This window comes from Hirundo rustica, chromosome 18 (genome assembly GCF_015227805.2).
Source record: "Hirundo rustica isolate bHirRus1 chromosome 18, bHirRus1.pri.v3, whole genome shotgun sequence".
Classification (NCBI taxonomy): domain Eukaryota; kingdom Metazoa; phylum Chordata; class Aves; order Passeriformes; family Hirundinidae; genus Hirundo; species Hirundo rustica.
The window spans coordinates 11,314,585-11,328,624 of record NC_053467.1 but is presented as its reverse complement, the minus strand read 5'-3'; the positions used below and the strand labels follow the sequence as shown (position 1 = coordinate 11,328,624).

At 53.8% G+C, this 14,040-nt stretch overlaps 1 protein-coding gene across 1 annotated transcript in view; it reads left to right on the top strand.

Annotated features, from left to right (window-relative positions):
* RNF213 (ring finger protein 213) overlaps positions 1 to 13,884 on the top strand; it is a 42,585-nt gene extending 28,701 nt beyond the window's left edge. The window contains 27 exon segments of the mRNA XM_040081487.2: positions 61 to 181; positions 287 to 387; positions 645 to 824; positions 1,155 to 1,318; positions 1,410 to 1,512; positions 2,143 to 2,257; positions 3,535 to 3,742; positions 4,400 to 4,590; positions 4,868 to 4,993; positions 5,160 to 5,270; positions 5,512 to 5,754; positions 6,341 to 6,422; positions 6,944 to 6,978; positions 7,286 to 7,380; positions 7,700 to 7,859; positions 8,160 to 8,340; positions 9,075 to 9,169; positions 9,439 to 9,690; positions 9,906 to 10,038; positions 10,657 to 10,740; positions 11,029 to 11,209; positions 11,304 to 11,505; positions 11,590 to 11,667; positions 11,961 to 12,158; positions 12,414 to 12,503; positions 12,609 to 12,787; positions 13,357 to 13,884. Of these exon segments, the coding sequence (XP_039937421.1) occupies positions 61 to 181; positions 287 to 387; positions 645 to 824; positions 1,155 to 1,318; positions 1,410 to 1,512; positions 2,143 to 2,257; positions 3,535 to 3,742; positions 4,400 to 4,590; positions 4,868 to 4,993; positions 5,160 to 5,270; positions 5,512 to 5,754; positions 6,341 to 6,422; positions 6,944 to 6,978; positions 7,286 to 7,380; positions 7,700 to 7,859; positions 8,160 to 8,340; positions 9,075 to 9,169; positions 9,439 to 9,690; positions 9,906 to 10,038; positions 10,657 to 10,740; positions 11,029 to 11,209; positions 11,304 to 11,505; positions 11,590 to 11,667; positions 11,961 to 12,158; positions 12,414 to 12,503; positions 12,609 to 12,787; positions 13,357 to 13,510 (3,862 nt within the window). The 3' untranslated portion in view covers positions 13,511 to 13,884.
* The last annotated feature ends 156 nt before the right edge of the window (positions 13,885 to 14,040 follow it).

The window sequence follows — 14,040 nt, the reverse complement described above, 5'->3', positions numbered from 1 at the left end:
CATGAGCAGCAGGGAGAGCCTGGCTGCCCTGCTGTGGTGCCATCCTGCTGTCCTCCCCAGGGCCTGCTGGAGCCGTGTCTTTGCCATGGCGCTCTTCGTGGAACACGTCTTGCTTGACATCCACGCCGTGATGCCAGAGTTTGAGGGTTTGGTGAGGAAATACACTTTGCTTCTTGCCAAGGTGAGCAAAGCTGTGATTTCACCTCTTCCCTCTTCTGCTGGTCATGGGAATTCTGCTCTCAGGTGTTGTAGCTGAGTCACTGGGCTTTGTCCTCTCCCTCTGCAGTGTTTCCAGAACGATTCGGACATGAAGTCTCATCCAACGTTTGCTGCGGTGATGACAGTGCTGTGCCAGTGCAAGAACGAGGTCAGCAGAAGGCTCTGCAGGTACTGACATTGGGACAGGCTGCGGGGGCCAGCAGGGACGTTGCCTGTGTTGCCAGCACGCTCCTGGATGTGCTGCATGGGGTGTAGTGGAAGCCAGAGGAAGGGCAGTGACCCTGCTTGGCTCTGCTGAGCTGAGCGCTGAGCCAGCCTGGCTCCCATCGTCTGCTCTCGGTCTAACTGCAGCTGAACATCTTGCTCAGGGCTTTTGGGGAGGCAGCAGGGAAGCAGCTGTGTTCATGGTTGTTTCTGCATTCCAGGCACGGTCTGGAGCCATGTCCCATCTGCCTGGGAGAGCCGAAGGACCCCGTCTGCCTGCCCTGCAACCACGTGTTCTGCCACAAGTGCATCAGCCTGTGGCTGGTGCCAGCACAGATGCACTGTCCCTACTGCAGGGTTGCCGTGGAGGATGTGGAGTTAACTGTCTCTGAGGAGCTCAGGTACTCCAGCCACCCTCTCCAAGGTGGGGGCCTTGGGTGGGGAGGCTTTGGGAGGAAATTCTCAACTCTGAGGTGGTGAACACGAGCAGAGTGGGTGGTGAACTCTGCTTCATCCCTCTGGAACTGAGCAGGTCCTGTCTGTTCTATCATTTCAAAGAAGGGGAAAGCTGCCTTGGCCTCTGTAAAAACATGCAAATCATAGAAAGGTTTGGGTTGGAAGGACCATCTCGTTGGGAAGGTGGAAAAGTATCTCCCTTTGGTGACTCTTGCCTGTGTGTGCTTGATTCCTCCGTGGTTGAAGGGGTTCTGTGTTTGCTTTGCCCTTCCCAGAGCTGCCATAGCAAAGAACGCCCTGTTCCGGCAGAGGTGCAACAACTTCTTCATCGACGTGGTCACCACCATGTGCTTCAAGGACAACGAGCCCCCTGAGCCAAAGGTGATCCAGAGGCTCCTGAACCTGCTGTTTGTTCACAGAAACCTTGTGAAGGACTCAGGTGAGCTCCCTTCACCCTGACAATCTTACAGAGCTGAATGTGCCACCACCTTCTCTCCCCTGCCAAGGCTGCGGTTCCCTTGTCTCCACAGATCACCCTGCTGTCTACACAAAACTCCTGTCCCCGTTTAATGAGGAGGTGGATGAAACTCCCATCATCCGCTCCGTGATGCTGAAGCTGCTCCTGAAGTACAGGTGAGCACATCCAGCTGAGGGAGCTTAGGCCAGGGCCAAGTTCAGCTCTGTTCCTCATCAAACCGATTTGATTGTTCTCACCTCCGTGAGTTCCGCTGAGTTTGAATCCCTTTGCATTAGTCATGCGACTCGGCTGGCTTGCACAGAGCTTGTGGTGCAGTGTGAGCAGCCTGTGCAAGGTTTTCCTGGCTGTTCCTCACTAACCCTGTGCTGAGGGTGGGTGCCTGCGGGGGCTGCAAGGTGCCTGAGCAGTTGCTCTGATCTAGGTCAGCAAAGCAAAACTCCTCATTCACGGAGATTTAATCAGGACTGATCCTGTGGCTGCTCCACCGCCCTTCCCATTCCCACAGCCCTCCCAGCCTCCCTTTGCAGGCAGGGCACAAAAGCCCTTTCTCAGGTGTGAATCTTAAATCTTAAACCACTGAGCACTGCTGGTGATCAAAGCCCAGCTCAGGCTGTGAATCCAAAGGTCCCCTGCAAAAAATGGCACAACAGCTTTTCCACCTTGCAGCTGGACGCAGAGTGACCCCACCTGTCCTGGGGCCATCTCTGGGAGCTCTGCTGGGATTTAGAGCAGGGGCAGCCCTGTCAGCATGGCAGCTGTGTCAGGGGTGTCTCTCTCTCCTGCAGCTTCAATGAAGTGAAAGATGATGTGCAGCATTACCTGTCCCAGGTGGAGCACAACGAGCTCCTGGAGAAAAATGACAAAAAAGAGCTCTACTTGCTTTTTGTCAACTGCTTGGAGGTAAGAGCTGGGCCATGAAACTGGTGCAGTTTCATGAGTAAAAGAAGCCAAGAACAGAAATTCTTCTGCAGTTCTGGGGGGTGTTTCTTGTGTATATAACTATTTTTCCAACTAGAAAGCCCAAAAGCAGTTGAACAAGCCTTGCTTTTCAAGGAAAGGCTTGTGTGTCTTTGCAGTGTTACATAAATTCTTTCCCTTGGACAGGTGTCTGAGTGTTAAAACTCAAACTGCAGCACAGGAGTCCAGCAAGCAGGGCCTTTCTCATGGCAGTAGCCCACTGCTGAACTGTCTTCTTGTCTCTACAGGCACTCAAATTATTGTGCAGAACTTAAATCATTATGCCTTTTGGATTGCTCCCTTTCCTCCCCTTGCATAACTTTCAGAACTTAGGACAACTTGAAACAAATGTGACAGCAGGGGAGAGGTTTCATTGCTTACAGTTTTTTATAAAGTGACTTTGTAGTTAAAATCACCATTTGTGTTCTTGCTAAGGGACAGACAGGTAGAGCTTGGCATCTTGGAACATGAAATGTGTGTTATTCACAGCCTGCTCATGGCTCTCGCTCAGCTCCAAGCTTGGGGAGTGTGGGACAGCTGGGGCACATCCTAAAAATGGTGTTGGGTGACATGGCAGAGGTTTGGGAATGAGGGGACAGTGACAGTGGGGTGGAGGGTGCAGGGATGGTTTGCTGTGCTCATGGCAGGGATGGTGTGGAGGGTGCAGGGATGGTTTGGAAGGTGCAGGGATGGTGTGGAGGGTGCGGGGATGGTTTGGAAGGTGAAGGGATGGTTTGGAAGGTGAAGGGATGGTGTGGAGGGTGCAGGGATGGTTTGGAAGGTGAAGGGATGGTGTGGAGGGTGCAGGGATGGTTTGGAAGGTGAAGGGATGGTGTGGAGGGTGCAGGGATGGTTTGGAAGGTGAAGGGATGGTGTGGAGGGTGCGGGGATGGTTTGGAAGGTGAAGGGATGGTGTGGAGGGTGCGGGGATGGTTTGGAAGGTGAAGGAATGGTGTGGAGGGTGCGGGGATGGTGTGGAGGGTGCGGGGATGGTGTGGAGGGTGCGGGGATGGTGTGGAGGGTGCGGGGATGGTGTGGAGGGTGCGGGGATGGTGTGGAGGGTGCGGGGATGGTTTGGAAGGTGAAGGGATGGTTTGGAAGGTGAAGGGATGGTGTGGAGGGTGCGGGGATGGTTTGCTGTGCTCGCGGCAGCCCTGGGGACACAGGGGTGGCTGTGTGAGGTGTCTCTGCCACTCACCAGTGTTCTGGCTTCTCTCTAGGATTCCATGTGTGAAAAATCAGAGGACAGCCTGGGATATGGGCATGGAGACAGTCTGCCAGAGGACAGAACCTTGCCAGAGAGCTACCTCCCAGCCAGCAGCAGAGAGGCCCCTCAGGAATCCTCTGTGGAATACCTGCAGGCCGTGGCCAAGGTGCGCCTGTGCCTGAGCAGGGCTGCAGAGCTGATCTTCGACTTGCAGCAGCAGAGTGAGTCTGATTGTTGTGCTGTCAGCTGGAAACGCTGGGTGCAGGGCAAAGCCAGAAGGGCACATGGGCTGCACACAGCCAGTGCCCCGTGCCCTGCTAGGACCTGTCTCGGTGCACGGCCAAGAACGAGAGCAGCAGCTCCCTTTTCCCTGGGGGGGTCAGTCAGTGTCTGCCCCAGACACCTGTGCCAGGTGCTAAGTGCTCTGTAACTGGGAGCAAGGCTGTGCTGGTGACCCCAGTGTAGTTACATGGCAGTTACACCTGTGCAAGGAGATTTATTTTATCCTCCTGATGCTAACAATGAGATTTATTTAGAGCCCACTAAATTGAACTTTAAAGTGTAAGTGCTCCTTCAGACCCAGGACTGCTGTAAGGGTTATTGTTTTATATGAATGAGAGCTCTGCACAGCTAGAAGGGATTAAGAGTTGATATTGACGAGTTTATATCTTCCCTGTCAAAGAAATGAATCATTGTCTGAAATCTGGCTGAGGAAATGCTCCAGACAACACCTGAGGAGGGGAGGGCTCTGAAGTTCTTCTGTGTAATTACACAGTACTAACAAAGGGACTTAGTGCTACAGCTGGGGCAGACAGAGAAGCTTTACCAGGTGGAATGTGCTTTTGCCTCTTTGTTTTAACCCCTTTTTTTCCCTCCAGAGCCAGAGCAGGGGGATGAGAAGCAGCGTTACCTGAAGACCGTGGAGGAGTTCTGCAGCCTTGCCAGGAACGACTGGCACCGCGTGTACCTGGTCCGGAGGATTGCCAGCCAGCACGGGCTGGAGTTTGCTCAGAAGCTGATCACAGAGCCACGGTTCAGCTGGGTGTTCCCGGCAGAAATTCTGCAACAGGTAGAGAAGAGGCATCTCCTGGTGGTGGTTGTGGTCTCCTCTTTGCCTTCACTTTGCTTTGGGGTGTGAAGAACCATTGTGTGGTTCTTGGGGGACGGGGCAGAGAGGCAGAGGCTGGGAGGTGGCTTGTCGGGGCAGCACCCGTGGGTGGCCATGGCTGCTGCTGCTGTTGCTCTGGGGAGGCTGGAATGCCCTGGTGCTTGGGAGGAGGAGGAGATCCTGCCTCCTCCAGCTGGGTCATCGTCCCCAACGCTGTGCATGGCCGTTCCCGTGGCAGGTGCAGCACAGCCAGTCCAACCACCTGGACCGGTTCCTGGTGTGCGGGGAGCGGTACCGGGCGCTGCGCGACGCCGTGGGACGGGCCATGATGGAGGGCACGGCCCAGGGGCTGCTCCAGGCCGAGGTACAGCCCAGTGCTGGGCTTTGGGTGGCTCCGGTGTCCCTGTGGGCGGTGTCTGCTCCCACTGGGACCTGTGCTCAAGTTTCTTTACCTTCCCACCTGCACATCCCATCCCTGTAGCTGGGGCAGCTCTGGCCTGTCCCCTGCCACATCCTTGGTTCTTCCCCAGGCCTCCAGCAGCCCCCCAGCTCTGGAATCTGCCTACCTGCTCCTGGCCATCTTCCGAGAGGTCACTGCCCTGTACGGCGCCGGGGATCCCAGCCTTCATCCCAAGCAGCAGGTGGGACCCTCCCCTCTGGCAGCTTGTGACAAACCTGCTTCCTGGGGAAGGATGAAGGGGGTCTGAATCAGGGGTTGGAGGAGCTTTTGCTCCTGTGCCCCAGCCAGGGCAATGCCCGAGCTGAGCAGGCTGGGAAGGCTTTTGGAGCGGGATAACGCAGTGTGAGAAGCAGCTGCCAGTGCTCTCCCCTGGGGTGGGCAGCATCCTGATGGCTTTAGCTCTTTGACATCTGTGCTTTCAGCAAACAGAGGCGATGACCGAGTTCATCCGGAGCTCCCAAGTGCTGAATTCCCCCGAGCTGCAGCTGCTGGCAGTTGCCCTGGTGAGGAACGCCGTGCCCGGCCTGGCGGTGCGGCCGTGGGGCCGCGGCCAGCTCGGAGCCCTGGCGGAGATGGCCGTGCACGCGGCTGCTGCGCTGCTCTGCGGGCACAGCCCCGTCCTGCAGCCCCTCAGGAACCTGGCCTTCCAGCCACACTGCATGCAGGTGAGCACACAGAGCACATCCCTGCTTCTTGCCCGTGCCTGCTGGATCCTCTGCTGGACCCTTCCAGCAACGCTCCGACGCTCTCGGAGCTGTGAAACAGCGGGGGTGGTGATTTTAGTGCTGTTGGGGTTAATTAGCACAGCACCAGGCTCTGGTATCCCTCCGAGGCAGCTCTCCATCCTGAGCAGTGTGAATGTACTGAATATATTGCTGGTGTTTGGGTGAGCAAGGCACAGAGCAGCTGGCAGCTCACACTGTGCTGGGCTCTGCTCAGACAGCACTGGCCCCTCAGTCAGGGGCAGGGAGCTGCTGCTCCTGGCTACCCAGGGTGCAAGGGAACGTGCTGGTATGCACCAGGGTGCATCAGCAGTGCAGTGCAGGGTGTCTGCAGAGTGCACGTGCAAGTCTTAACGATACTGAGAGTTCCAACAGTGGCTTTTCAAAGGTAAATTTGAAAATCTGCGTCACCTGCCTGACCTCTGCTCTGAGATGTCCCCAGTGTGAACAGAGCACTGGTGGGTGACTGCCACAGCACAGAGCTGGTTCACAGATCCATTTGGGACTGTTTTTCCCTCTCCCTCCTCAGCGCTCGTTTCTGCCCACAATGCCCGAGGACATGACGGCCCAGGCCAGGACCTGGGAGGTAACGCGTGGTCTGCGCTGGTACGGTGAGTGCTGCTGCCAGGCTGGGCAAGGAATTCCTTGGGTTTGGAGAATGAAACTGTTCCAAATGTGAGGACAAACACTCCTCAGCACGAGCTATCCGTGGTAAATCTGGATTTGCAGTGACAGTTTGTGTGGGTGATGCACCAAAGGACTTCCAGTGCTGTTCATGGAGCTTGAGGGGGCACAAAGGCACACAAACAGGGTGTGAGAGGAGAACTCTGCCACCTTTGTCTCTGCTTCCCACAGCTGGACCTTCCTGCAGCTGGGAATGGGGGGTGGGAGCATTCCTGCCCTCAGCAGCAGGATCTGTGAGGCTTTGGTTCCTTGTTTCTCAAGGAGGAGCAGCGCTGAAAAATTCCTTGGCTTCCTGCATGGGCCTGTCAGTCCTTTGGGCCAGTCAGGGCTTTTGATTAGATCTTGAAGCATATTTCTTGCTCCAGGATGATGGTCCCAAGGAAAGGGAATAACAGGGGCTCTATAAATCTGTCTTAGAACACTGTCCTGTTTGTTTTTCTCTTCACAGCATGTCCCAATGGCCACCCCTGCACTGTGGGAGAGGTAAGAATTTGGGACTGCTGGGTACTTAAGCAGACAAAGTTTTCAGTTTGTTTTGTTTAGTGGTTTTAATGTTCTAATGCGCAGAGTTCCACTTCTAAACTCGATATTCTTGATCATTTTGTCATTGCAATGTAAAATTTAGAATACCCCTAGCATTTGTACCACAGACTGGGAACCATCAGGCAGAGGCCTGGTTTGTAGCAGGGTTTGAGTTAACCACTTCCAGCCTGGATTTTTGTTTCGTTCCCTCTCCCTGCTGGAGAAGCTGTTGCTCTGGAATTGAGTGTTCTCCTGTTGCTTTTCCCAGTGTGGGTTCCCCATGGAAGTGAGCCGCTGTCCCGACTGCTGCGCCCCCATCGGAGGCATCAACCACAAACCCCTGCAGGGCTTCCAGGTGGCCAGGTGAGCTCTGCTTCCATGCCTCTGCAGTGCTGAACCGTGTAGGACCTGCCAGTGGTGCCTTCAACCACTGCGTGCTGCTCTCTGGAAGGTGTAAGGGAGGGATGCCCAAGCAAGAGTAATCAGGCAGCAAAACCAGAGGAATTTGCTTTTCTGTGCACAAAGCTGACTGGAAGCCTTCACTCCCCTGTGGCACTTTGAATTGGCAGCTTTTATGGTGTTCAAAGACATTACAGGTCAAAAAGGCGGTGCTGGGTATCAGAGATGTCTCGTGTGGTTTTTGTCAAGGCAAAAATAAAACCATATATGCGCTTTGCTGCAGTGATCATGAAGACAGAACTCAAACTGGCCACATTCTTGGAGGTGTTCAGCACAGGAGAACACTGGGACTGTCGGACCGGGGCATGTCCCCCGTGGTCTTCGTGCTGCTCCGTCTGCTCACTCACCTGTCAATGCTGCTGGGAGCCTCCAGAGACCCTCAGGTACCTTCCAAAAATGCTTCCAAGTGCTCACACGAAGTGTAGGGAAACGTCTGTATGCTGCTGGTCCTTTTCACCATTTTGCCAAGTGACCAGGGCAGTCTGTCAGGATTCCCAGTTTCCCTCCCTCCTTGCCTGGGAGGGTTTTTGGTTAATTCCTGCACATCCACCCAGCCCTGCCTTGGTGGGCCCGGGTGGCAGGAATCCCACAGGTGGGGGTGCCTGGCAGGACCGAGCTCTGTGTGCCTTGTGCTTCCCTGGACGTTTCTGGCTGTGCTCAGCTCCTGCCTTTGTTGTCTTTAGTCCCTGGGAAGGATGATCAAGCCGACAGTGAACGACGTGCTGAGCTTCCTGCAGGAGCACGTTCAGGAGGACTTGGCACAGCTGACCAGGATTTTGGGGAAGAGTGTGGATGACACTGTGAACATCGTGCATCTGGTGCTCAGCAGCCTCCTGCAGGCCCCCCAGCAGCAGCCAGGCCAGTGTAAGAAAAGCCAGCTCTGCCCTATCACACCTGGGGCTGTGTTTGAAGCGCTGGGACCATACAGCCACTGCTGAAAACCCCCTCCAACAGCAGCAGCTGAGCTGGAGAGGAAAACAGAGTTTGAAGCTTGTTTCTTATGTAGGGAGGGAGGAATTTTTGGCCGTTTGCTTCTTTCAGCGAGTACATGGGGTTTGCGAGGTTTGGTGCAGTCAACAGCTCTGAAAATGAATTATTGACAAAATAACCTCGTGACAGATGGGCAGAGCTTGCAGCTCCCGAGCAGGGCTGCTCTCCCAGCACAGCAGCTCGTGCTGGTGCAGTCCCTGTTCCGTGCTGCCTCTCAGTGACTCCCACAAGTTCTCTAGGAGAAGAGGGATGGCACAGTGGGGTTCATGGTGGATCTGGAGTCACAGAGGCATTTTTGTGTAAATACCCCAAATCTGGAGTGTGGGACAGCACCAGTCAGTATTCCAAGCTTCAGTCTGTCGCTGATCATGGTCTGACCTTGGACAATCTGTTCAATGTTTCTGGGGTTATGAAGGAGTTGTATAAATGTCCCCATCATTCACACGAATCACTGGCTGAAGCTCCTGGAGTCCTGGATCACTGTGTGGTGTTTGGGTGTCACTCTCCAGCTGGACCAAGATACTCAGTTAACTTCCAGGACCTGTGAATCTGTGCTTTCTTTTCACTGAAATACTGCAGATGTAAGAGGTGGAATATTCCTGTTTCAGGGCTGGTGCAGTTTGATGATGTTCTCTCCACCAAGGAGAAGAGAAACAAATGGGAAGATATTGTTGCAAACGCAATTATTGTTCCTGAATTGAAGGTGAGAAGTCTGCTGTACGAGTCAGTAGCTGAGTACTTCAAAACCCCCTGGAAATCTGATGTCCTGTAATATCTCTGCTGCACTTTTCACCTGGCTATTCCTAAAGCCAAACCATCCAAAGCCACCTTTATTCTACCTGGGGAAATGGGAGTCAGAGACTGGAGTTGTTGTGGGATGAATTTGTACAGCTGGAAAAGCAGAAATGGCTTAGCTCAATTGAAGGTATTTCACTATATCCAATTTTTTTAATTTTTTTTTTTTTAATGCAGGATTTGGATAAAAAGCTTCTGAAGTTAAACCGACAGATACAAGAGGATGAGAGAATCTCTTCCAACCCCATAGTGAAAATAGTGTATGGGGACCCAGCTGCATTCCTGTCCCAGCTGCCTGGGGACAGCCACATCCACCACTCCAAGATGTGGAGCTGCCGCAGGAGGGTTTCAGTGGAGAACCTGGGCCACGTTGTGCAGCAGAAGAACGCCAAGGACGCCGTCCCTCTCCTCTGGAAGTTCCTGCAGAAGGTGGGCGTGGCACAGGGATGAGAGCCCGGCACTGCCCAGGACTAAACCGTGTTTGGATTATCCAGTTTCTTTATTCTCAGTACTTGCTGTGATCTTTAGAATGCACATGGAAGATGTTGTTGTCTTTTAAACATTTAAGAAGTAATTCCATAAAGGTATTCCCAGCTGGTTTGTCCAAGCACAGCCTTACCCACGGGTTCCCTTTCCTCTTCCAGGAAACTGAGCTGAGGCTGGTGAAATTCCTACCAGAGATTCTGGCTCTGCAGAGAGATTTGGTGAGGCAGTTCCAGAACACAGCAGAGGTCAAACACTGCTCCATCAGGGAATTCCTCAGGGAACCCCACTCAGGTGAGGAGACTCTGCCAAAATTGTAATTAATGACACAAAGTGCTGGATTGTCCAGTTGAAAGCAAAGGGGAGAACTCACCTTTTCCTTTTAACTCTCACCTTAATGGAGACCTGGATAGGGTTGGAAAAGTTACCAGATGACTTTAAAGGGAATGAAGTACAGGAGATTTTTTTTTTATGAGGAGTGGGAGCTCTGTGCAGTGCAGCAGTGGTTCTGGTGGCATTTTAAACTCAGCCCTAGAGCAGGGCTTGCCTAAAGAGTGGAATAAACATCCTTCCCTTCCTTTCATGATGTTTGTGGCAACTCCTTCAGTTGTATTTAAGTACAGTTACTGATTTTAAGTTTTTATTGTTTTTAAGTACTTATGGAAAAGTACATAAAGGTCATGCAGAATCAGATCAAGGACCAATCCACCCTTGTGGCCTGGGCCAGGAGCAGAATAATGGAAAAATAACAAACCTAGCAAATGACTCCATTTGATACCTTTAGAAAGGTGTTTGGTGTCTGTTTAGTCTCTTGAGCAGTTGGAGTTCAGTGGTGTGCTCTGAAGATCCCTGTATTGGAGAGTTTCACCAGGAAAAGGCATTTCATGGATTTATCTTTCTGTTGTTTCTCAGATGTGATGAGAGACCTGCTAGAGAGGAGGGTGAATGTGTTTCTGTCTGTCTGGAACAAGCTGAGAAGCTCCCTGGACACCAATGGTGAGCAGCTCCCTTCCCAGCCCTGCTCCTTGTTCTGAGTTCAGGTTCCTCCCATCACTGATGCTGAGGCATATCCTCAAAAATGAGCTTGGCCACTGAATTTTAAGAAACTAGGTACAAGGGGAAGAACTTGTTTCCCTGTTGTAGTATTCTCACGTGTACTCGTTCCCTTTCGTGCTTGTCCCTGACGCCGAGAGCGTGGCTTTTCGCAGGCTCGGTACCTGCTCCTGCCCTGGCTCAGCCTGGGCTGGCTCTGGGCCTCCTCAAGCACTCCTGTCTGTATTTCAGGGGAAATCAAGCTGCCCAAAGGCTACTGTGACGCGGAGCTGAGCCTGGACAGCAGGCTGGAGGTGCTGCTGCCGCGGCGGCAGGGGCTGGGGCTGTGCTCCACAGCCCTGGCCAGTTACCTCATCGGGCTGCACAACGACTTTGTGCACTCCGTCAACAGGCACATCAAGGAGGATGACAGGTGTGCTGCCCTTCCCCTCCTGGGGCTCTGCTGCGTTTCCTGCTCCCTCTCAGTCAGCTTTCCCTGCTCCACAGAGGCCCTTTGCTCCCTGCAGGTACCTGATCAGCCCCTCGGAAGTGGCCGACCTGCACGTGATCAGTTACGAGCTGGAGAGGGACCTGATCCCTCTGATCCTGTCCAACTGCCAGTACAGCATGGAGAAGGGAGGGGAGACCTTGCAGGACTTCGATCTGGAGAGGATCCAGCAGCAAGTGATCAGCAAGTTCCTGCAGGGGAAGCCTCTGATCACGCTGACGGTAGGACGGCAGGGGCTGTGCAGCCAGGAGGGCACTGGGAGCAGCGTTCCAGAGCTTCACAGCCATGGCTTTGTGTCCTGACAGGGAATCCCCACCCTGGTGTACAGGCATGACCGCAACTACGAGCAGCTCTTCAGTGATGTCAGGAACAAGGTGGAGCAGGTGGGTTTCTGCACTGCAGGAAGCAGGGCAGGCATGAAATCCCTGCTTTTCCAAGGGTTTTCTGTTTTCCCTTGCCTTGTCCATCCAAAGGCTTGCCTGCTGACTTCTCAGTGTGCCTTGGCTACGTGCAATCTGGCCTTGTGCTGTCAGTCAGGACTTCCTAAGGAAAGGGAGATGGTTCAGCATTTCAGTTTCCTAAATCTTGGGCTCTGTTGTCATCCATGACTTGAGCAACTTGAACAGAAAAAAAAATGGCCCTAAAATAACATTAACTGTGACTTCATGGTTTTCAGAGTGCTCTGCCCAGTTCTTTGATGACCATGATCAGTGGGGAGCTGCAGTCCTACAGTGATGTGTGTGATGCTCTGTCCCTCATTGAGATCACCCTGGGCTTCCTGGCCATGGCTGGTGAGAACTCTGAGATGCTGCTGACGGAATACGTTGAGCAGGTTCTGCAGATGGGGGATCAGACAAATCCCCACGTGTTGCAGGTGAGTCCCGAGGGCAAAGCTCAGATCCTCACAGGATCAAATCTGCCCTGGCTCATGCTAAACCCAGCCTGTGTGGCAGAGCCCTCTCTTTCCCACTGCCTGTCGTGATATCAAAAACCGGATTATTGAGGGCAGATGGGCTCCACCCAGGCTGATGGGCTGGATGAGCTCTGTGCTGAGCTTTCTCTGGGCAGGGCAGGCTGGGGACAGGCTCCAAGGACATCCCTCACATCCACAGATGTCCTTCTCTTCCAGGCCCTCAGGCGGTGCCAGCTCAGACACAGCATGGCCCTGTGGCAGCTCCTGTGTGCCCACAAATCTGAGCAGCTGCTGCGCCTCGGCAGGGTACGGAACCCCCAGCACCTGTGTGACCTCCTCTGCCCTGCCCTGCTCTGCCTGCAGCTGCTCAAATGTGTGTCTGGCTTTTTTCTCCCCTCGCTGCATTTTTAGGATCCTTTTGCAGATGTCAGTCCAGACTACAAAGAAGAGCTCACCCCAGAGCTTGCCAAGCTCCTGCACACCTTCCTGGTCCACTCCAGGCTGGAAACCTTCCTGCAGGAGCTCCATGAAATGATCATCCTGAAGCTGAGACGTGTCCAAGCTGTGGAGGAATTCAGACCCACTTGGAGGTAGGAGTCCCACACCCAAACCCACCACAGCTGCTGTTAACTGAAGCTTCTCTGCCCCTGAGCAGGCACACGATGGGAGCAGTTCCCTTGGCACATGCCAAGGGGGACACGGCCCCGCCAGCAGCAGCAGCAATGTCCACACTCCTGGCAGTGCCCTCTCACACAGACTCTCTGGGGACACTGCTAGAACACTGCAGGGGCTGTGTTTGACCAGTTTGTGCAGTTTGTTCAGGGCACAAACAAGCACTTCTGCGGGCACTTGGATAAAATAATTAATAACAGAATCACAAACTCACTAAGGTTGGAAAAAGCCTCCATGAACATCAAGCTCAGCCTTCAGGGATGGGCACACTCAGCTCTGCCCCAGAGCTCAGCTCTGCAGCCTCCCCTTGCTGGGCTCTGTGCCTTTAAATGGCTGTTTAACCCTTCTCACTACACCTACACCTGTTAAATTGTGGATATTGAGTATTTTATTTGAGCATATATTGAGGTGGTGCAGTGCACTCATATTGTAGCACTCATGGTTTCCCGTACCCCAGCTGTTAACACTGTTGTGCTCTGCCTTCCAGCTTGAAGGAATCACTCTCGCCTTACCTTCATGCCAAAGACTCTGAATTAGCTCTGGAGCTGGACGACACGTTCCCAGATGAGATTTTTCTGTCTCATGCCACTGGTACCTGGAAAGCGGCCGCTGTCTTCAAGCGGGAGCACAGGGACAGTTAGGACAGGACCCTGCTACGCTACCTGTGCTTCCCGACCTTTGGGCATTTCTTTGGGGTTTGTTGATTGTTCTTTGGGTTTGGGGTTGTTGTTTTTACACCTGCTGTGAAGAGGAGAGCTGGCCATAGAAGAGGAAGGTGACATAGACCCAGCAGCTCCGTGTGAACCCTGGATTATCACAGCCCCAGAGCCACTGGAGGAACATGAAGGACTTTCTTTTTTTACAAACCATGGTGCCCTGGTGCCGGGACGGGGTTTATGTTTTTCAGTCTGCCTTTCTGCTGGCACGGGTTTGTCAGCACGGGGCTCCTTCGCTGCCCTGCACCCTGTCCCGGGCCGCTCCCCCTTCCCCTTCCCAATAAACTTGTTCAGCTTCCGCGGCCGGTACCGGTACCGGGTCGGGAGGGGTCAGTGCAGGGATCGGTGTTGGGAAGGACCGGTACCGGGATCGCTGCCGCCGGCCCGGAACGGCCATTCCCGGCTCCTTCCGCGGCCGGTACCCGTACCGGGTCGGGAGGGATCGGTACCGGGAT